Below are 23,883 nucleotides of genomic sequence, written 5' to 3'. Positions count from 1 at the left end.
ATGTATTTCTGAATGAATCAAGACATTCAGAGGGAGTGCAAATTGAAGTTGAACACTTTGTACAACTCATGCAACAATTATATTACCTGGAACATTCACTGTTCAAACGTTTGGGGTTTATTAATATTTTGAACTTTCTATTAATCCGATAATACAGAAAAATGTATCACGGTTTCCACAAAAATATTAGGCAGCACAACTATTTTCAACATTGACGATAATAATATAAATATTTTCTTGAGCACCAAATCAGCATATTAGATTGATTTCTGAAGGATCATGTGACACTGAAGACTGGAGTAATGATGCAGAAAATTCAGCTTTGCATCACAGGTATAAATTCTATTTTAAAATGTATGAAAACAAATGTATAAAAAACTAGATATTAAGAAAACAGTTTATAATAGTTTTAAAAGTGCTTTCATCTCAAATGCAAAGTCCAAATTATAAAATAAAAGAGAGGGCAGAAATATAACTGGAAAAAAAATAAAAATAAAAAATTACTGAACTGGATAAAAAAAAAAGAATAAAATAAAAAATAAGCATGTGCTCACAGAAAGAGAAGAAAACTGAAGGGAAATGAGGGATGTCCGTTCTCTGTAATGTTGGTCAAAAAACATATTTGATGACCGCTCTCCCTCCCACATACACACATTCCAGTTAGGTGTTTGAGAAGTAACAGACAAGGTTTTTCCAAACCTAACACACTGTGGTTTGAGAAGAAGCAGGAAACTGAGACTAACAGCTAACGGACAAACAGATCCCAGTGTTTATATTTGAATCTGAAATAAATAGTCCCTCGCATTGAGTGCTAAAGTCCCTAGCATAGAAAGAGTAAGTTGTGTGTCTTCAAACTGTGAAGCGGTATGAATACATATCCAATTCTCGCCTATTTGCTTTGGCTTAACAAATGCTCAAGCTAGCTTACAGCACAAACTCTTAAGGACAGACAGACGAGCTGTTCTATCTGACAAAATACCCATGTCTAATCAATCAGCACACACATTTGTCATGAAGACATAGTTTTAGTGGAACAAACAGTGCTAGTAGTCCAGGTGTGCTCAGTCTCTGCCCCCTTTCAGAGACCATGAGGATGTTTACAGAGCTATTGAAATGGGAACTAACAAAAGAGATGTCTCACAACGACTCGTGGAGAGACAACGCACATAAGAGACAGTAGACAGAAAAAGAGAAAAACGTTTCATCACTCATAGATCCAACTCACCGTATGAAAGTAGCAAACCCTTTTAAACGACAGTCTCTTTTTGAGACTCATGGTCTTTTTCGGATGTGTGTCCATTGATACAGCGCAGCTCCTAACATGTAGAGACCCAGTGCTTTGACTGGCGAATCCATCCCGCTCTTACGCCTAGACTGCGCTCACTTCATTCCTCCACAGCAAGAGCTGACATGCTCTCCGAGCGCGAGACAGACACTCAGTCTTACTGACGAGGAAGTTCCCTTCTGATTCTGTGCTGTTACTACAGCAACCTCGACCCTCTGCAGAAAGCGCCTTTGGTTGCGAGCGAGAAATTCAGATGGAGAAGAAAACGATGGGATTCTCCTGTTCCTTGACCTGTGTAGTAACTATAAAAACAGATGTCAGACTTTTCTCTTGGTGATCTTTTTCAACACCGACTAGCGCCTCTCACTTAGAGGAATCAAGAAATGCTTACTGAACCGCTTCACCATCCCTGGCTCTGCCACAACTCAAATAAATCCTCCATTCAAGACAAAAGAAAGCACTCACTCCGGGCCTCCAACGGCATAGCCCTGCGCTGCCACTTCAAATAAGCATCTGTCTTAATTTCCTAAAGTCTAAAAACACAGCCGGGGAACTCAGCAGCAAAGCTGTAAAAATCCAAGAGGATGGACAGGCCTCTGGATCGTCCGGCTGAAAGGCGTGTTTTTGGAGGAAAGTGAGGCAGTTGGAGAATGACGTAAAGTGAGTGACCATGCCGTGAGAGTGGACATTAATGAAAGGCAGGTTCTGGAGCAGGTCATATCAGCACAGAGAGAGAAAGCAATAAAAATACCCCAGAGCTGGAGGTACAAAGGCAGTGTTTGATACAAACCTCATGAGCTCGGTTCAAAAATATGAGCGTCGCAATTGGCAATTTCCTGAGTAGATGGGTGAAAAAGAAAGATCTTAAAAATACTTGGCAGACATACTTCAGAGAACAAAAATATTAGAGGACCATTAAAATTATGCTTTTTGGCTGGTGGTGAAAGATCTTTAAGGGAGGTTTGGGAGCTTTATTTTTAGTATTTTTTTGTGGGTATATGGTAGAGCTGCACGATTAATCATTAAAGATCGCAATCAAACACCCAAGCGATCCCATTTTTAAATGACAACGATTCACACGTGTCTATTAAACCTTTGAAAAATCAGCCTGGAACATTCAAATCTGTGTTCACGCTGCCGCTAAAACAGAGCAGACAGACAGTTACCATGTTTGGGTAAGAAACAGCTTCACAGTCTTTTCAACTAGCTACACAGTATTATTTTTGTCTTACAGTAATTCATATCATCACAGAAATACTGGGATGAACGTTTTCAGATATGAAGTTCAGGTTTAAACACTGATGTTGTATTGTAGCGATCAAATAGTGAATCACTGAATCATTAATTCAAACCACTTTTTCATTATTTTAATTTTAAAAATTGGTTTATTAAATATATTTTAAATACATATATATTTAAATGGTTAATTATTCGTTCAAATTCATTAAATGCTTTTAAACAGACTGCAGCAATAATATTTTGTCACATTATTTTGCTTAGTTCAGAATCGTGGGAGAATCGTGAAAATCGTGGGAGAAAAAAAAAAAAAAAAAAGTGCAATTCTCAATTATCCAGAATTGTGAAGCATTAGTATATGGCCCTTTGTAAATCTAACAAAGAAAAAGAATTAATAATAATTAATAAACAAAAAAAACAGGTTTCAGTCATTTATATAAGTCAATTCCAACAAACTAATTTAACGTATTGTAAAAACAGAAAAACTAGTGTTGATTTCTTTGAACAAGTTGTCAATCAGCTCATTTCACATTTGTGAAAGATAAAGTTTGAGCAGAGAACAGAAATATGACAGTGTTTCAGATCACCCCTGACAGCTCTGCAAGTTCATATTCAAATGCATGGCTCAGCCCAGATCTCCACTCCAGGGCTGTGGCACACATTTCAGACGGGGATTAACTCTCTGAATCAGGGGAAGTCCTGGTGCTCTCAAGAGAAAACCAAATCTCAAGTCATTTGAATGCAGATCCACATTCCTGTTGGTTCTCATGACTGTCCTCTCTGCCTGTTCCCAGTGGGCATGAAGGCATTAACACTAACAGTGGTTCTCTCTTTCCTCTCGAACCAAGAGCAATGGAGCTTATGTGAGCTAAGCGAGCTGGCAAACAGATGCAACTCTATACAGAAAGACATCTCATCTCGGAATGTTAATGGCCGATAAGAAACCAAGGATATAATGTAATAATATCATATTATTAAATATTACAATACACATATACAATGTCAAATTGATCTAGTACTCTGAAACCAGCGCAAGACAACTACAATAAAGTCTGTCAGCACAGTATATAATGTATGACAAGACTTATTAACACTGCAACACATGAAAAGAGAGATACATAGAAGAGTGATAAGTAGAATAAACAGTAGCATGGATGAAGGTGACACCGTTGAACAATACATTATGTAAATATACTTATTATTTACATAATGTAAATTATACAGAGAGAAGGAAGGAGCATAGGATGTCAGTCCTAGCTGATTTCTTCAATAAAAGACCAACTTGTCTCAATACTGCCATCTGTTGTATCTTCCAACACAGGCACAAACACACTCACTCACACACAAAATGTTAATCTTATGAATTAAAAATAAATACATATATAAATAAAAACCCTTTAAAATATATTAAAAAATGTTTGCATATTCATTAAAAGGATTGAATGATATTTAGCGTAATTTAGAACTGAATTTTTCTTGGAAATAGTAAAGAGGAAAAAAAAAAAAATCTAATACATTTCTATTCTAATTTTCAGGCAAAATGCTTTTCTCCCCAAAAAAAGGGTGGAATACAGAATTACTAATCAGCATGACCATAAATTACTACATGCATACATTTCAATCCCGAATGAGTTCACTCACAAAGTATTTGTTTCACTTTAACTTTTCGATTTGCGTTCTTCTTTTCTAAAGGGAAGTGCAGCTTTACTTCATATGAAATATTTGTTGTCTAAAGCCTGCACAATTTCAAGAATAAAAATTATAACACACTCATGCAAGTCACGAGACACGTGAGACTGAAGACGAAGTTGCTTTAAATTCATAGCGAAGCACAAAAAACCTCCAACGATGCTCAAAGAAAATAAAAAAAAAAAGGATGACAGATACAGAAATCTTTCATCAGGAGCTCATAAGAATTCAATAACACCTGATTGGACAAATCAGGTCACATGATTAGGATATGCAAGATGATTCGTGATCAAACCATAAAAGGTAAATTACATAATTACCTATATAAATATATTTCCTCTTGCTAATTTTGGCATAAAATTAGATCATTCAAAAATATATTTAAAGCATAAAACATGAAAATAAATGGCATCAAATGAGTATCTAAGATGCAAATTTACTTGATAACCCGTCCATCAGCACAGTTTTTAAACTAATTTGAGGTTTCAACAGACATGGACCTGCATTCCAAAGCAAGATCACACAAGTACTTGTACAAGCGGTGCTAAAATCCAAACAGCGCTTTGTGATCACAACCACACTCTTAAATATTAACAGCAGACACAGACTCCAGCGCTAGAAAACTGTCGGTGTGCATCCACGACCCCCACCTAAAACACTCTGCCTCTAAACACAACACGACTTGACAGATCAAACAAGCACACTAGCCGGTTCAAATGTTCATGTACAGGTACTCACTCCATCAGTACTGACGCTCAAAGTTGGCTCCATGTATGGCAGTGTTAGGCTCCACAGTCGGCCGTTAAATGACTCCACGCTCTGTAAACACATCCATCCACTGGCTGCGTCCAATACAGCGTGTGTGAGTCCGTATTCACAGTCTGTCCCTGTCACTATCTCTGCGTCTTGTGTTGTTTGATTCTCTCTCTCTCTCTCTCTGTCTTTCCACCCACTCCGCTGTAATTCCTATTCCGCCCACAGAGCCCAGGGCTCACAGACAGAGATGCAGAGACACGCTCGCAAGTGGGAGTGAGTGAGTGAGTGTGTGTGCTTGTGTGTTCACACTCATATACTTCAAAGAGGCGTGAGAAACAGTCACACACACACGCACTGAAATGTAAGTGCTTCACAGTGGGATTCTTCATGTTATTTACACAATGCCTTGTGTCACCTACTTAGTATGCCTGGAGCACAGCATCTGCTTAAAGAAGGGAGCGTGAAAGAATCAGAATGAGTGTGTGTGTGTTTGAACAATTAAGGGGATTCAGCTTCCTGGCATGTGTTTATTTCAGTGTGTGTATAATTGCAGTCAATGTGTACCATAAAAAGTATCAGGAACATCGAATGGTCCTTCTCATTGTGTTTGTGAGTGGACTTGTCTTGTTTGACAGGCACTATTAAACCTAAACGTGGTATGAAAGGCTACATTCTTCAACAAGTCCAAACTCTGTTCTCTCCATAAGCAGTGTTTAAGAATCCATGGGGTCTGTTTTTTGAGCCTGGGAGCGAAGTAGAATCTTCACTATAATAAATCACTCAGAATTTGTGACTGAAGTGAACACATGTGGCTTCTGTAGGCAGCAGCCTCAGAGAGTTAAAAATGCATTGTATTGCTCCTGCTTTTGATTATAAAATGAGATAATACATTCACTTGGACACATAGATAATAGACAGACATTGTAACGCATGCATATAGAAATACAACCAGAAACAAACATGTGATTCTGAGAAACTATTCAAAATAAAGCAGTCACAAGAATGAGAGTTGAGACATATTTCTTCTGGGTTGCACAATGATTAGGATTCCTTGTTTTCTAATCAAGCTTTTCAACTACAGGAAGTTATTTTCCAGTGCTGTGTCATTAATATTTATTTAGCCTTGCGGTGCACAACAAAAACAGTATTTAGGTTCTAATTTTCAGAATTATCCTTTTTTGCTCTATGATTCTAATTTAAAGGATTCAAATAATTACTAAACAGCATCTGCTCTTATGATGATAACCATCAAGTTGTTTTCACACATGCTCGACTTCATGTATGCTGCAATCTTCTCAAGACTCTCAAAGTGATTCTGAAGAAATCGACGGCTTTTGCAATCATTCAGCGCATTGCCTTTAACATACAGCGCAGATCCAATTACTCATACATGATCAAGTCCACAAATATGAACCAACTTATCCGTCAACAAGCAAAGCCTGCATACAACATATACTATAATGCCAATTTTATTGCAAACATGCAACCTAAAAACATTACTTAGATGATCATGATTGTTCAAATCAGTTTAATTCAGTAAACTGGTCAATTTATTCAAAAAGCCTGAGATGATGTAAATGTCATTCATAACCCTTGTTACTTATGCACTGTAATAAGTTGAAACACATATTCATGAGAAAATGTACTGTAGCACATCAGAAATAATTTGAAGTATAAAAAGTTGTCCCTACTGTTTATTAGTGGTTCTCAACCAGGGGGCCAGGGACCATTAGGGGGCCTAAGCAAACTGATGATTTAAAACAAGACCAAATAAGCATTAAAATAAGCTAAAACATCTAAAAAGGAAAACATTTCCTTGTCAGAAACGCTTTTCTTTGAAGAACCATGGTTATTATTTTTTGGGGAAAACGGGGTGTAGCCTATTTTTAAAAGTGTGATTTCTAGATCTGGAAATCATCATATTTATTTATTCTTTCTGGTCCTCGAATCTGATTGGCTGAGAGGAGTGCGATATTATAGTGACAACAGAACTCCAACCGTTTCAACATTTGTATCACTCCGCTTGCGGTATTTCACGGGGGACACCCAAATCCACTATAATTTTTGTGTCACGCAGGTCAAGAGGTTTTTAGGTGAGTATGTACTTGTTTAGACTTCAAATATGTGGTTTGTTCATAAAGATAATGATACATTTGAATAAAGAAGTTTTTTGTAAGTAAATTTGCTTTGACATTTTCGGAGATGTGAGTGCAAGGGTGTCGGCAGCCATTGTTTCTTATATATTAACACAGATGTATGCATTTATTGTCATGCCAATCTTCAAAATATTGTATTAGGTTTTTAAAAAATATTTCATCTTTATTTCTGATCCGGTAAATCACAAAGTACTGGAAAAGCCACATAAATCAATTGCTTAAAAAAAGTGGGAACCTTGAAAAAAACCTTTTCTTAAAATCTAATGAAAGTTAATTTATAGAAACTAGGAGTGTCTGGCCTTCGAATATTGTTGTGAACGATGGGGGCCTTGGAGTCAAATAATAATAATAATAATAATAATAAAATAAAAATGTCCCTGCTCTAAATGGCTTTTTTTTTTTAAAAAGGGTTTGATGACATACTGAAACAAAATTATTTGTCTCTGATGTAAGACTATGAAGATCAAAATTCATTTATTTTCTAATCATTCACCATAAGGCAAAGCAAGGCAAGGCAAGTTTATTTATTTATATAGCACATTCCATACACAATGGTTATTCAAAGTGCTTTACGTAAAAAGGAAGTAAAATAGTCATACATTTTTTTTTTTTAAATCAAAACAATAAAAACAAGGAATTTTAAAAATAAGACCAAATATGTGTATTTCAAGTTTACTTCAGCAGTCTGTGTTTATGAAGAAGTCAGTCTCCGGAGTGCCATTCAGCTTAAATCATCCATGTAAAAAGAGTTTGTATTTAAAAATAAATCGTATTCGTGACTTTCAACGACAGTCACGATCAGTTTTGAACGGGGGCTGGAATCTGTTGGCTCAGTGAGCAAACTGAAGGCTAGAAAGGCTGGCGTGATGTCACACAGTGTCTGTGGGCATGAAGAGAAATGACATCTCGCCGGGTAAACTCACGCTGACAAAATAACTGCATAGCTCGCTTTCTCTTACATGATAGGCCAGCCAGAGGAAATATGTGTGTGCCTTTCCTGATGTTGTTTGTGTATGTTCATCTCAGAGCTTGAGAGTGTGTGTCACAGCATTTAAGGACAGTATTCAATTAGCATGTAATTTAAGAGTGTGTATGCACGTTCATGCCTCACTGCAGAGAGTGTGCGAGTTCGTAGCAGAATCCCTGCTAACGAGAAGAATGCTACTCAATGCTCATTAGCACACACACACACACACACACACTCTCACACTAATTACTGTGCTGCTTCACAAAGCCAGCTCTGTTCACACACAAGTGCCGCCACCCTGCATATGTGCAGCTCTGAGAAAAGAGACGAAGCTACCGGAAGACGAGGTAAAGAGATGAGAGGAAACCGAAGAGAGAGAGACTACAAGAAAATAATGGAAGCATGAGGAAAAAAATATAAATATAAAACAGTCGCATTTAACCTTCTTTTTAATCTATAGCATTATTACAGTTTCTGTATTAACTATCAAGGCTTTTCTTAGCATTTGTACAGTGCAGACGATAAACATCCTGCTTTTAAGAGCTTAAGTTAAGACAGTTGTTTTCTCTCTTCTTCACTCAATACAACCCACTTTATGCAATCAGGCGAGTGTTTGTTCCAGCCACTAACTGGAGGAAGTGTTTCATACTTTTATCTTATGCCTGATCAACAGTGTGACTGTCCCGTCAGAGTGGCACGGAGACTCATTTTCATGTTATGTGACTCAGCTGGTAAAGCTGAATTTGATCATGAAATAAACGCTTAAACAAGTCCAAAAGAGTAACAGTTTTCTGGGATCGGTTACTTATTATTGACTGATCATTTATAATAGTGGACAAAGGTATAGGAGTAGGAGGGGCCACATTAATCCTATTTTGTATTTTTTTCAAATACAAACTGTATTATAAATTGTTAAAGTTTTAACTAGATTTTTACATATGCATATGGAAGAGGTTTTATCCAAAGCTACCTATAATGCATTTACATAGCACTGGCAATGACAAATTCATGGGTTTAATTCCCAGGGAATACATAAACTAATTATAAAATATCTTGAATGCAATGTCAGTGGTTTTGCACAAAAGCATCTGGCAATTGCATAAATGTAAATGTGTCTTTTCTGAACCCAAGATTTTAGTGATGATATAACTATGGCCCCTCATTAAGTGTTTAAGTCAATGTGATTTGTTTTGGCTGTTTTATTGCTGGTCACGTCTACCCATCAACCTCCATGATTTAGGAGTGGAGAGGAATAAGTTAAATACTTAGGGGTTAAATTCATGGGTTCAGAACAAAGATTTTCTGGGTAGAAATCCATTCCTTGTACTCAGTCTATACCAAGGAGGACTTTAGTTTGATAATGGATGACTTTGTGAATGTTAAGCACAGATTGATGTTCCTTTAAAATAAGTTAAAATGAAAGTGTGTAATTTCTAAACCACTAACCTTTTCAAAATAATGATTTTTCAGACAGGTTGCCAAATCACTACTATGTGTCAAGCGATGTTTTCATAACACCACAGATCCACAGTGTTTACACTTTTCACCAAAAAAAACAAAAAACAATTTCACACACACTTCAGCTTTAATGTTCCAAATTAAGCCTCTAATTACTAAAAAAAAATAGATAAAACTATAATAACCGCTGGCATGCTGGCTATCAGGACAGACTGAGATGTGATGTCAGTTTTTTTTTGTGCCCCCAAGCTCTTCCATCTGAAAATTACACCATCCATGTTTCACCATCTCCTCCGTTGCCATGGCGATCTGCCGTCACCACATGACACGTGGATGTACTCTGTCTCTTTGACTGCTGGGTCTAAAATTAAACTCATGTGTGTGAGTGTGACCACGGCCATTAATACACTAGAATATCCTCACTGCGGTGTTAGATCTGCTCTACAGGCACACAGCTGTCGTTTCGTGAATAAGGGCCCTAGAGTTCATGCAATCCAGAGGGCTGTTTGCTTCAGTGTGCATGCATGTCTCTGAATTACTGCGTAGATCACTCATTCCTTATATAATCATTCCCAACCCTCCGAGTGATAGGATCGGAATGCTGAGAAGTGAGAATGCAAGAGAGACAGATACTAAAATGTAGGGACACCTTCCTGAGGAGAAAAAGAAGAGCATTTGGGGAACCTTACCTCAAGGTCATCAAGTGAGCGAGCCATACTGAGACGCTTGGAACGTCCAAAAGATCGTCTGCCGGAGGAACGCTGAGGAAAGCCCATAGTGATGCCTTTAAATCTTCCACCCTGTGAGAAACCGAGAGAAAGACATTAGTAAGTAACATAAACAAGACCAAAATTTTACAAAGCAGAACTCCTTATGATACAATGTGTATTGCGACTCATTAAACGTTCCATCGTCCTCGCACTGGCAAACCACGTGTAACCATGTGTCTCCCCAGAAATGTCTGGGAATTAGTAGAAGAGTTTTTTGCCGAGTATAGCCAGCAAATAGTTTGGAATAATTCAGATTTTATTAGGATTTTATTACAGTAAAAACAGTAATATTGTAAAATATTATTACAGTTTAAAATAACTATTTTCTATTTTGAATATATTTTAAAAAGTAATTTATTTGATGGCAACACAGTCTTCAGTGTCACATGATCCTTCAAAAATATTTTATGCCGCTTTGATGCTTAATTATTAATAATGGTTCAATGTTGAAAAAGCTTTTACTGCTTAATATATTTGCAAAAACTGAGATACATTTTATTTCAGGATTCTTTGATAAATACTAGTGTTGTAGTCAAGACCACCTAAACCAAGATCAAGTCAAGACCAGAGTGTGTTGAGACCAAAACATGACCAAGACCAAGTCAGGGAGAGATTGAGTCAAGACCAAGATGAAGACAGCACTATTCAAATTCATCTGGCTACTACTGACTGAGAAATGTCTTGATAAAATAATAAAAGCTCAATGACACTATAATTACAATTGCATAAATGTCATTAGATTAAAGTTTTAAATATAAAACTTTTGTAAATAGAAATGTGAAAAATAAAGCAACACTTTTAAATATTAAATACCAGCATATTAGCAAATCAGCATATTGGAATGATTTCTAAAAGATCCTGTGACTGAAGAGCAATGGCTGCTGAAAATTCTACTTTGCCATCATAAATAAATTACATCGTAAAACATATGCAAATATTATTTTGAATTATTATTTATTATTAAAGTTTATTTTAAATCACTTTTAAGTTCACTCATGATCATTTGCATTCATCCTTAGTTCTGCGCACAAAACACAAGAGAGTCTGGTGGACAGTCTCAATCCCAGCTCATAATCATATCAGTGTCCATCTACCAAAACTGTCTCCTGAGAAATAGAAGAGATAAGCCCTTTGTCTCCCTCTCCCTATTTTTGAAAAGGACAACAACATTTCCCGTCCACTCCATGTGTGAAAACCACAGAGGACCCAGTAAACAACTCTCCTCTCGCCGTTTGATTTCATTATGAGAGGAACATTTGGCGATGATCATGAACAGACACACGAGCACATATTTCCCCATGTGTGTGTTTGTGAGTGTAAAAATGAACCGCATATAGGATACTTTTGTCACTAAAGTGGTTTTTAAAGTGGATTTCCTAACACAAGGTTTTTAAGCTAAATATGACATTTGTGCCACTAGTATAGCACTGCACAATATTGCCAAAATAACAAGACAGGTGCTGTGGGTGGTTGCTAGGGTGTTTCTAGGTTGGCTCTAAGTCTCTATAATATTCTGGTTCCTAGAAATGACTTGTGTTCTTTTTTCAGTGTAAAGGTACTGTCACATTAGCAAATTTAAGCAAAATTTAATATGCAAAATAGGTCAACTGTCAATAGTGCATCGAAGTATAAAGCATAGCTCACACAGAATACAGCAAATTTGTATGACCAACTTGAACCTATAACATACATTGGGAAATATTTTACATTCACATGAAATTCCAGACGACAGATGAAATGACTGGATTTTGCCCATAAAAGGGCACCTTAAAGTGAAAACCCAAAAGTGAAAATCATTTACTAACCTTCATACCAACCCAGATGTCATGAAATTCATACTTTCTGTAGATGAATACAAATATTTTTAGATATCTGTCCATATGATGGAAGTAGACAAAACCCATGTAAAATGCTTAAAAACCACATAAATGACCCCAGTTGATGAATTAATGTTTACTGAAGTGAATTATGTTTGTGTAAGAAAAGCATAAATACTAAAGAAAAATTAAGATAAACACTTTTAACATAAACCATTGCTTCCAACAAACAAGCCAGAATACATTGATTCATCAAATTAGGTCGAATGGATTAACGTCATGTTCACTTTGCAAAACGTCAACTCTGGGAATCCTCTTGCAAAGTCTTGTATATCTGGGATGGCATGAAGGTAAGTAAATGATGAGAGAATTTTCATTTACAAGTGGAGTATCGCTTTAAAGAGATTTTTTTGCCCATTCTCTAGTGTCCCAGGTGCAAGTAGTATGTCTGATTGCTATTAAACCGTAAGCACTCAAACAAGGCCTCATAGCACCAATATGTACACACTCTACACATTTAACTGGTATAAAAGAAACAAATACATCAGCACTAACCCTGATGCAGTCAGAAAGATCATCAGTGACGCTGGACAGAGAAACAGAAGGACGGATGTAGAAAGATGGGAGAACCAGCAGTCAAGCGGTCAGACAGACATGGCTGATTAGAGGGATCATTTTCATAAGCTAAAGTTTAGAGGCTGATTGTGCAGATGACAAGAGCAGTGTAATCAAATGGCCTCCTGTGTTGCCTAGAAACGCAGCGAACTCGGTGTCTTCAGCCTCATCATTATGACACATCAAGTGATAGCAAACATATGCACACAGAAACAAATATACCAAGACAAGTGACTACATGCACATGGAAGTCAGGGCAGTACATACTTCAGCTATGCACATATGTGTCCGCATTTAAAAGGATAGTTAAACCAAAAATTATGATTCTGTCATCATTAACTCACACTCATGTCATCCCAAACCTGTTTGATGTTCTTTCTTCTGCAAACACAAAACAATACATTTGAAGAATGTTGGTAATCACACAGTTTTGGTGACCACTGACTTTCAATATAGGAAATTTCAAAGATTTCTCAAAATATTTTCTTTGTAAAGTTCCCTTACAGAAAAAGCACATGAACTGCACATGCGCAAGCACATGTTAAAATCACATGTGAAACACACATGAAACACGTGGTTTTGGAATATTTTCATGGTCTAAATGTGTGAGAAACATGTGAACACATGAACAAATATGGACAATATGTGATCACATGGCTTTCACACATTTATACCATGAAAATGTTCCAAAACCACACGTTTCATGCGTCTTTCACATATTTCACATGTGATTTTTAACGTGATTGCACATGCAGTTCATGTGTTTTTTCTGTATAGAACGACAGTGAGCGGGCCTACACAATGACAGAATATTTCTTTAAGGCTAACAAGACATGACATTTACATAATATCTCTCTCAATCACACACACTCACAATGTGAATTTCAAGGTAAGCATGTAAAGACACGATCTCACACACACACACACACTCAGTCACATACCATAAAAAGAAAGCTCATAGAATCAGGAGAGAACAAAAAATGTGTGCTATGAAAACAGATGAACACGGGTTCCTTAAAGAAAAGATATGAACATTAAGAACTGTAATGAAATTTAAAAAAAAAGAATAAAAAATGAAAAAGAATAAAAAAAAATTCAAAGAACAAAGGTTTGCTCTTGTAGTGCAGCGAATGATCGTAAACTCTGCATTCATTCCTGGTGTCTGGATAGTAGACCCATATTGGGTTTCATTAAAAACACTATCGGTCATGTAACAGAGGAACGGGTTAGCCAGACATGAGTGACCGCCTCTTGATCACCCCAGTGGTTTCCATGGCAATTGAGCACCACAGCGTTGTGAATTAATCTAAAGAAATATCATGGACTAAACTACGTTCCTTGGGTGAATCTTGCGGGTGGTTGCTGAAAAGCAGCATAGAGCTGTCAACCTTGGTTTTGGAGAACAACACTAAATGGTCCAGATGTTAGCGGGAGCTGTTCTGTTTTGTGTGCAGCACTTGAATCCTAGGAGGAAAAAAATGTTTTATTTATATACTTCAAAAGACTAATGATGAAGGGAAAGGCGCAGAAACATGAGACTCATATGACTATGCTTACATCAGCACAGTCTAAAGCTTTTTTTAGGCTGCCAAAGAGCGAATGGTACGTACATACATGCTGAAAGGTCTCAAAGTACATTCTGTCCTCGTTTTTATATCATTTCGTATGACAGTTTCACCTATTGATTTATTCACTCCATAACTACTATTTACACTTTCCTTCTCTAGCTCTCTCTCCCCTCTTAGGGTGCAGTTGGGTCAGTCTTGGGACTGAGATAACATCATGGATTCCTGTGGGGAGCAGGGACGTAATGTGCACTGCATAGACCTCTTAGACTTATCAGGGAGGAGCTATCTTTGAGGAGCTTTCTTTCCTGTTTACTTCATCCATGTCGGAATGACAAATCATACCAAGAAATGTCACTATAAAAACATCTATCTGTTTCATACCCATGGCAAAACTGTCTTGTTCTCTGTAGGACTGTGAAGCAGATCTGCAAATATCTATTATAGAATAATCCATCACACTATAAGATTATAACACAGCCACTGCAAAAATGTATTCATATAACCAACTGTTACAACTGTAAACATCTCAATACTCAAAACAATACCCAGTATGGATAATAACTGATATGACGACTGTTCTATACTGCTTTCCTCAAGTCTGGTCTTGTTCTAGCACATAATCAAGCGTCATTGTAGGTAAGCACTTTGCAAATAATATGAACATGAAATACTGAGTTTTTCTTGTATACAGTACATACAGAGGGACAATGTTTCCAATTGCTTTTAGCCAACTAGGTGATTTTTAGTGGATGTATGAAGTTAGCTGCATTTATTACATTAGCTATGGATGACAACAAGAAAGTGTCTAAACACTTTTCATCTTTACATTGAACAATATATCTATTGTATAATCACTTGAAACAAAAAAGTGCAATAAATGTAAATAATAAGTTAAATAAAATAAATGAAAAGATATGAAACGTAAATAAAATAATAAAATGAAGCTTTTCGTCTTTACTTCGAACAATTTATCGATTGTATAATCATTTGAAGCAAAACATGTTTGTGCAATAGATGTAAATATTAAGTGAAATAAAGTATATGAAAAAAATATTTAAAATTTTAATAAAATAAAAAGTGAAGCCAACTGGTTAGACATTTTGGTAACACTAAGTTAGGGAACAGATATTCAACATTAGCCTACCTAGGAAAGAAATACTATGGAAGTCAATGGGGACCATCAACTGTTTGATTAACAGCATTTTTCGAAATATCTTCTTTTATGTTCAACATAAGAAAAAAATTCATAGAGTTTCTCAAAAATTTTTAATATAAAGTGTTACCAATATTTTGCTTTATAATCTGAAGCCATTCAAATCACCTTTAAATCTCTAATGAAAAATCATTTGAATTGGAAAAGAGTCATAATACTATACTGCAACAAGTATTTGACCTGTAACTGAAGCACAGACAGTGGAACAGTGCCGCCTATTGGTGAATAAGAGATCAACTTGTGACCCCATGTGGATGCCAAGAAAATGTTAAGTTTCGTCTCTTTCATGATTTCACAAACAGACAAGAAAGTTTAAACTAATATAATGAAAAGAACCCTATGCTTTGGGATTGTGCAGCTAATGCAGTAAAGAAAATTACAACTTCAAAACGCCTTCCTATCATTAATTAACATAATTTATCAGCCTTATTCAGGTTGACTGTACACTATTAAAACTCATGCTGCCATGATACCTCACACCTCTTCATCAGTCATGGCTGCTGCCACCTGTGTGAGACAGATGTGGCATGGTCTCTATGTCAACAGCCCTCAACTAGAATGCTCCCATATCAATAACACCGCCTGGAATCACCTTAGCAACTACATTTATGCATGCAGTTTTTATAACCTCAATAAATGAGAGACTGCATGGAGTATTTGTATTTTTAAATATTAATTTGTCACACTATTCAAATTAATTAGTGGAAAAGTAAACAAATGCTACAGCATCCAAAAATACCACATTTCCTTATACAGACATTCAAACATAAAATTGAAGTTGATGTCCACATTATATAAGCAGTGCTAGAATGAAACAAGTAGAGAATGAACTGAAAAACAATTCCTTCAAGCAGTGAACACAGACCATTGATGTCTGATATGCCTTACTGTTTTTAGCAGACCCTGAAGCTATTGTCACAGATGATGCAGATAACGGCTACAAAACTATTCTGGGAAATCCAATCAGTGTTGTCTGTTTTGTTGCTTTAGGCCTGTGGACATCTTTGGGCCTGTTTGGGCCTGTTGGCTCCTGTGGAGCAGTTCTGGGGATTTAATTTATCTGAGAAACTGTGTTTTTAGAGGGCTTAGTACTTCAAAAATAGTCCAGCCAATAGTCTGAAGAATATTGTAATTTCATCCTCATGTCAATCCAAACCTGTATGACTTTAATTTCATATGTAGAACACAAAGTATCATATGGCTTCTGAAAACTTGGAATACGTTTTGTGAGCCATACAAAAAAGATGGTTCTTTATAGGTTCTTTACGCATAGTAACAGTTTTATTTAGAACCATATCATCCCGACGAACCTTTTTGAAATGCTTCTTTGTGTCAGAGTTTTGAAAATGCAAGTGCGACCATCTCTGTTCAGTTGAGGGTACTGCCCAAATTGTGAAGGGCTCACACTATTATGGCTTTAGAAACTTCATTGCTTTTACTTAAAAAAAAAATGAAAGAGACAAATAATGGTGAACCAAAAGGTTTCTACTATTGTTACAGACCGAAGAACGCCTAATCTGATACCCTTTAGAACCACATTTCTTGAGAGTGTAGTTTTAGGGCAATTTACTTTCATCATTGTTGAATGTTTAACAGCCCCTGGTCCCTACACTGCTTTCGTTTAATGGAAGAGAGCGTATCAACTTTCTACTAAACTTCTCCTTTGGTGTTCCACAGAGGAAAGAACATCATATGGGTTTGGAGCAACATGTATTGATGACAGAATTTTCATATTTGGTGAACCATTTCTAAAATTATCCTGATCAGATTCATTTCAGTGGTTTGACATCTCCTGCTCAAAACTTGAGCTGCTGGAGGCCCATCAAAGGCAGTGAGATCAGAGCAAAAGCTCACAGCCATTTGAACAGAAAGTTTTCCACTGGGAGATTGATTTGAACCCAGCTTTGTATCTCAATCTTCTCATCTCAGGGTCAGTTTTAACATGTTCCCTCCGAGCGAGGAGCAGCAGCTGAAGCAGCAAATGGGAATGGGAGGTATTTTCAGCCTGGCTACGCATGTCACCTACCTGACAGAATTCTTTTTGACAATGAAGTGTTTGTGCAGTTTTACTGAGTGACAATGCAAAACTATAAGAGCAACAGCACATTTTAAACAAAATGAGTTTGAATATCAGTGAACTTTTTTTTTTTTTTTTTTTGCAGAAACTCTGTGGTGGAAATTCCTAGTGCAATTGAAAACAGCAAAGTAAAGGATCATGCCGTGCCTGATAATAAGAACAAGGAAAAACTGATATCCATTCCAAGCACATTAGTTTTTGCCTGCAAGGACATTTTGCACAGACAACAGTTGTTTGAACAACACATTCCCCGGCTCATTAACCAGTGTACTGCACTTGTTTCAAATTTAAAATCATTACTTACTAATTATTCCTAGTCCTGAGGATCACTTACTGTTGTAATTCTGAATGCATTTCAATTTGTGGTCAACTCCTCTGGAATGAGGTAGCCTTACTGATTGTGAAGTTGTTCACAGACTTTAAAACAGAAGCTGAATCGGGGCCTTAAAAAATTCTCTTACCTTTTTCTCTGAATCTTTCATTCTTCTGCAATCGTTCGATTGCTGCTGATGCTCTCGTAGGTTCTTCTCCCCAAACAGCTTCTTAGCCCACTCGTCCTTCTGCGCATGGAGCCGGTGAGGCTGCGAGGCGATCTCGCCTGCAGCACGGTACCGGTCGGCTGGAATCTTACTCATGGGTGGTGGCAGGGTGCTACAGTTAGCACTGGACCATCCGTCTGTGGACTCTGCATAAGACTCCTGATCACTGCTGTGCCCCTGACGCCAGTCTCTCAGGACGTGAACTGGCAGCCAACGCTGGCCTGATGCCCCAGTCACCTTCTTGCCATGGGCGGAATAGTGAGAGCGTGAAGGAAGGCCTGACACATCCAGCCGTGAGGAGGAGTTTATTTGCCTGCCAGAAAGCATAGGTGGGTCTCCGTGGGAATGTGGATGGGGCTGAGGGTGGTCTACAAACTGGTCAGGGCGGTAGCCATTACGATGTGAGATCGGCGGAGGCGGTGGTGGTGGAAGACCTCCAAGGACACTTTGGCTACGAGGTCCTGGTGGGTTTTCCCATAGTCCTGTAGGAACATGGCGACTAGGGTTTGCGCCCAAGTCAACCAAGAGGACTCGATTGTTTTTCTCCTCTGGCAAGAAGTTGCCGATGCCACTGTCACTGTTGCTGCTTGTGCTGTTGTTCTGCTGAGCATCTAGATCACCATCGAGGAAAGCTCGAGCTCGCATACCCTCTATAGATTCTCCCATGTCACGGTAAAGCACTGACACGAACTGTAGAAGCGGCTGGGATGTCGGTGGGAACTCCAAGCAGCCACCGGTATCTGGGTCTGGAGTGCAGTCAAAGCCAAAGCGTCGGGCTACACCTTGGTGGACCTTATGATGACAGAGTTCAGGGTCTACAATAAAGACGTGACAAGACGTACGCAAGCCTTGCTCCTCCTCACCGTGCCGAATCATGGCGTGGTCATTTGTGGCTTGCATGGTGACAAGGCCAAAGAAGCGGCGGTCGTCTGGACACACGGCACTGAATGCTAACTTCTCTGCAGGGTAAGTGGCTAGAACAGTGCCTCGATCATTGCACAGCTGTACACAATCATGCATGACTTTGAGCAGGACCAAGGAGTGTACTTTTTGTTCTGCGCGCAGACGTCGCATACAGCCACGAATCGCCTGCAGGCTGTCACTTTCCAAATTGGCACTTGTTGAAGCTAATTCAATAGATCCCAAGTATCCCACAACCATCCCAACGTTGAGTATACCCGCAGAGTCTGCATTTTGCAACAGGACAAATTCATCTTGCTGTTCAAACATATCAACGAACACAGAGTCATCATTGAGCACTTTGCCCATCTCCTCTTCAGTGAGCAAGTTGGGATTGCTCCGTCGGGTGCCGGCGTTACTGTACGAGAAGTCTGGCTCTGAGAGAGCCCTGGTTTTAGAAGCAGAGGCACAAGCTACTGCCTTCTCCGAGCTGCTGGATGAGTGGCTGGAATTTTCAAAGATCATGTTAAAGATTCCACCAGACTGCATTTCTGCTACTACACGTTCTGCACGGTTTATGCCAAGTGTCTTTGAGTCTATCTTTGGCCGCAGCCAGTGGCTCTTGTGGTCATGGAACCCCAATTCTTCATCGCTTGAACATGAATCTAGATGTGCATTGTTATGACTGCCTTCAGCGATGACCAAGTGTAGGACACCTGTACAGCGGCCAATCAGCTTGACAACATCCTCGTGAGACGCTTTGGACACATTGATGTCGTTCACGCTTAGTATCTGATCTCCAGAGCGAAGGCCCATGTAGTCAGCCGGACTACCCTTCAGGATGCAATTCAGCACACATGGAGACTGACCAGATAGTGTGAAGCCATAGCCTGTTCTTCCCCTCGCAACCTCCACTCCTCTTATGCGCGCAGGTGGCTGGGCATTCACACGCCTCCTGCCTTGCTCTGATTGTCTGAACATCCTTCTTTCAGTCCCTGTTTTACTCTCTTCTGACGAGGGCTCACAAAAGCAGAGATGTCGAGTTTACTGATATCATCCTTCCAGCTCCAGAGCCCAAGTCTAAGGCACTAACGTGGTGCATGACTGAATATTCATACAATACCTTCACAAAGGAGAGAGGGAAAAAGTTAATTAATACATTGACAAATTAATCATCACATTAAGAGAAAATTATATGGAAATGGTGAGCAGGTAATTTCAGTTATTAAAATATGCATTTCAAGTTGATTAAATTATTAGGGATTCATTAAAACATTGAGAATTGCAGTAACTGTTACTGCTTAGTCATGATTAATGCATTTAGAATAGGCTTTTTTTTCCCATCCAGGTCTACTTAAAAATCCCCAAATTTTCAAACGTTTATATTTTTATTTTTTAGTGTGGATTCAAAACTGAAATGTCCAGGTGGTGGACTGATAAACAAATAAATATATATGGACTACAAGGATTCAATTTATAAGAACTTGAAACATGTGTTTTCAAAATATCTTTTTGTCATGCAGTCATTTGGCACTGACCCACATAACGTAATGTTATATTTATATAAAATATAAAGATATATAACTTACAACATGCTAACCAAATAAAAAATACAAGTCTTACTGGACATTTATAAGCAAGCGTATATATGAAATATGCATTTTAAAGGCGGGGACAGTGTTTTTGAAAAGTGGCGTGGAGTTAGCATTTTATAATAATAAACATGAAACTGATAGGATAGAAAACTGACAGGATACACAAACTCACAAATGTAATAGTGATTGTCATCGATATCTTTTCCTTAGTTTCCTAAAAGACTCTCTTAAAGTTACAGTTGCGAAGAAGACTCATCCACTCTTGCTATCGGTGCCGCCTTCTTTTTCCCATTGTTGGAATGCCCACGCGTCAACATGTGTAACCATGACAATGGAACTGTCTCTAGACATTTCTCATCGCTCATTGGTTTCCACGGCTGTCAATCATCTCCACAACGACCCAAACCTAGTTTGACGGAGACTTGCCAACTGACCACAAAAGTTATGCTACAGGTGTCCTCCTTCCATCTCAACACGAGCGAAAAACGACTAAAAGTAAAACACCACCGTACACATCTTAATACTTACTACTTTCTAGATGAATTTAATATTTAATATCGATAGAGAGCCGAGCTGCCTCGGTGTTGGTTTTCGCCAGGAACAGCTGGGCAGTGAGTAACATCTAACGGTATTGAATTATCGGCATCAGTAGCCAGATACTGACTAGAATAACATATATTTGATACACAACTCGTTAACAGCTATAAAAAGATAATCTTATATAGATCCGCATGCAATTAAATAACAGTATATTGTGTCTACAAAAGTTTTAATATCCGCAGAAAGTACAAGAAATTCCCATGGCTACATTGCTAACATTAGCCGCACTTCCCAAAAACTTTCCTGTGAGGAAGAAATAAAGAAATCGTTGCATTACAGTACAGATAATACTGAGTTATAGATCATAGTTATATATTAGGCAATTAAGTGTTCTTACTTGTGACGGATGTGTCCCAACCTGATGTGAAGTTTAATGACATGGTAACCTTAGTGCTGCATAAGGAGTAAACAAAAGGAGAGGGCAGCTGGTGTGTGGACAGCAGAAGCAGGAGGAGGAGGAAACTACATCTCAGTTTTTTTTCTTTTCTTCTTCAAGGACAGCACCGGTAAAGGGGTTTTCCTTTACGTGACATTGGATTTAGGGCTATAATTCAGTTTATCCACAGTGTTATGTAGACGTGGTTTAAGAGTTATTTGAATGGCATTAAGAAATATACCTTACCCTGCCAAGTTCACACTATTACCATTTAAAGTAATTTAACAATTTTTCTTGTTTTTTAAATAGCTCTGTAGAAAGTGACAGATTTTTCCACCCAAGGTGTTTCCATAACACATAAAAGATGGGATTATCAAGAGAGATATGGTTTATTTTTAAGATTATTAGTAGCAAATAATTTAGTTAATAATCAACAGCTGCTGCTGTTGAACTGACATAAACATAGATATAAAATTCAATTTCACACACAAACACACTCACAAGCCCTGGGCTTGGAATCCCCCATTTGTTCTGCTCAGAAAGTTAATAACCTGCACTTCTCAGAGGATTACCAGCATAAACTCAAAAACATCCAAATCCATTATCAAGCACATCATAAATCATCCTCCCTTGGAGTAGAAAATGTTCAAAGCATATGGGTAAATGTAAAAAAAATAAATAGGAATCACAATATTTCAGGGCTCTTCAACTACTTTTAAGAGCCATATTCTCTGAAGGACTGTTATTCTAAATTTAACGTGCATATCAAATACCCAACTGTCACATTACAAAAATTATAATGATAATAAAAAAGCTTATATTTTCCCCCTTAAAACTCCCATTCTGTGTAAAATAAAGCTGAAAATAATTGACTGGCTGGATTTAAATTGAGTCACTAGTTGACAAGCCCCATAATGTGTGATAAATGAAAAATGCAATTAAACAAACTGAACATTTTACATCTTTTATCCATTTCTATACATTAAAATAAAAACTTTATTTTTTTTGTCCTTTTTACCAGCTATAGTTCGCATAAATTAGATAATTAAATAGCTAACAAAGTAAAAAGGTTCCTTTTATTTAAAAAAAAAAAAAAAAAAAAAGCTCTGGTGCTTGACCATCATGGCATCTTACTGTGATATTTATAGGACATGCTGCTGCTCTAGCTAAAAAAAAAAAAATTCATGTTCTGCATCTCAGATAAAACAAGCTGAAGTAAACATTGATTTGAGATCTAACAGGATCACTACTACAACAGGGGGAGGTATAAAGAATAATCTAAATTTGACTGAAAAGAACAATATAATTCAAGGGGAGTGGCTTAAAATCATTCCCATCTGAGATGCATTAACTAGTCAGGATTCTTCCCTCTCTTTCCCAAATGAAGCTTCCAAGCACAAACTATAGAGGATAAAAGGTATTTACCATCTGATATTTATAAAATTGTGATAGGTGCAGAAGTAACATTAATTCCGCTGTTTTTCACGTTTGGTCCAACCATATTGGTGGTCTTTATGAAAGGCATTCAAGTTATTCCAGCTGTACGTGACCCCTAACACTACTGTCTTACTTAGCCCAACAAAACTGGGATTTAAAGATCTTCAAAAGCCGCTAAAGATGTGTTTCAAAGGACACAGTATGTAGATTTGCCTATTATGTAAATCCATTATTTTGAATGGCTCTATAAACTGTAGATTTGCAAGAAATGGGGAGATATTTACGATGAATTTAAGATGAATCTGACAATACACTTCAGAGAAGTAAAGGCTTTTCACTGAGCAGTGAAAATATCAAGTATTAATTGCTATGTATATGTTCTGCTTCACTAAGACAAAGCAAACATTTCATCGAATAATAAACATATATAGGTGCATCTCAATAAATTAGAATGTCGTGGAAAAGTTCATTTATTTCAGTAATTCAACTCAAATTGTGAAACTCGTGTATTAAAGGTCCCATGGCATGAAAATGTCACTTTATGAGGTTTTTTAACATTAATATGAGTTCCCCTAGCCTGCCTATGGTCCCCCAGTGGCTAGAAATGGCGATAGGTGTAAACCGAGCCCTGGGTATCCTGCTTCGCCTTTGAGAAAATGAAAGCTCAGATGGCCCAATCTGGAATCTTTTTTTTCCTCGAGAGACATCATGGCTTGCACACGAGCTCAGTGTTTGGATGTACAAATGAACACCGAAGTATTTTTTTTAGTTCCTTCATCCAAGCCTATGGCTAGCATTAGCTACATGATAATAACTGTAACAGCATACA

The 23,883-nt window shown here is 37.6% G+C and overlaps 1 protein-coding gene across 3 annotated transcripts in view; it reads right to left on the bottom strand.

Moving 5' to 3' along the window:
- The window catches only part of rgs12b (regulator of G protein signaling 12b), a 43,045-nt gene extending 19,565 nt beyond the window's left edge, over positions 1 to 23,480 (bottom strand). Inside the window, exons 1-3 of one of the 3 annotated variants that reach the window (XM_058777270.1) lie at positions 20,814 to 23,480; positions 18,069 to 20,169; positions 10,237 to 10,347 (exon numbers count right to left, since the gene is read on the bottom strand). In XM_058777270.1, coding sequence (XP_058633253.1) covers positions 10,237 to 10,347; positions 18,069 to 20,027 — 2,070 coding nt within the window. In that variant the 5' untranslated portion in view covers positions 20,028 to 20,169; positions 20,814 to 23,480. The remainder of the gene's footprint in view (positions 1 to 10,236; positions 10,348 to 18,068; positions 20,170 to 20,813) is intronic. The other 2 variants (XM_058777257.1, XM_058777261.1) reach the window with 2 other exon arrangements.
- Positions 23,481 to 23,883: the final 403 nt, after the last annotated feature.

Source organism: Onychostoma macrolepis, chromosome 01 (genome assembly GCF_012432095.1).
Source record: "Onychostoma macrolepis isolate SWU-2019 chromosome 01, ASM1243209v1, whole genome shotgun sequence".
Taxonomy (NCBI): Eukaryota; Metazoa; Chordata; class Actinopteri; order Cypriniformes; family Cyprinidae; genus Onychostoma; species Onychostoma macrolepis.
The sequence above is the reverse complement of the archived record's forward strand: the minus strand, read 5'-3'. Positions and strand labels throughout refer to the sequence as shown.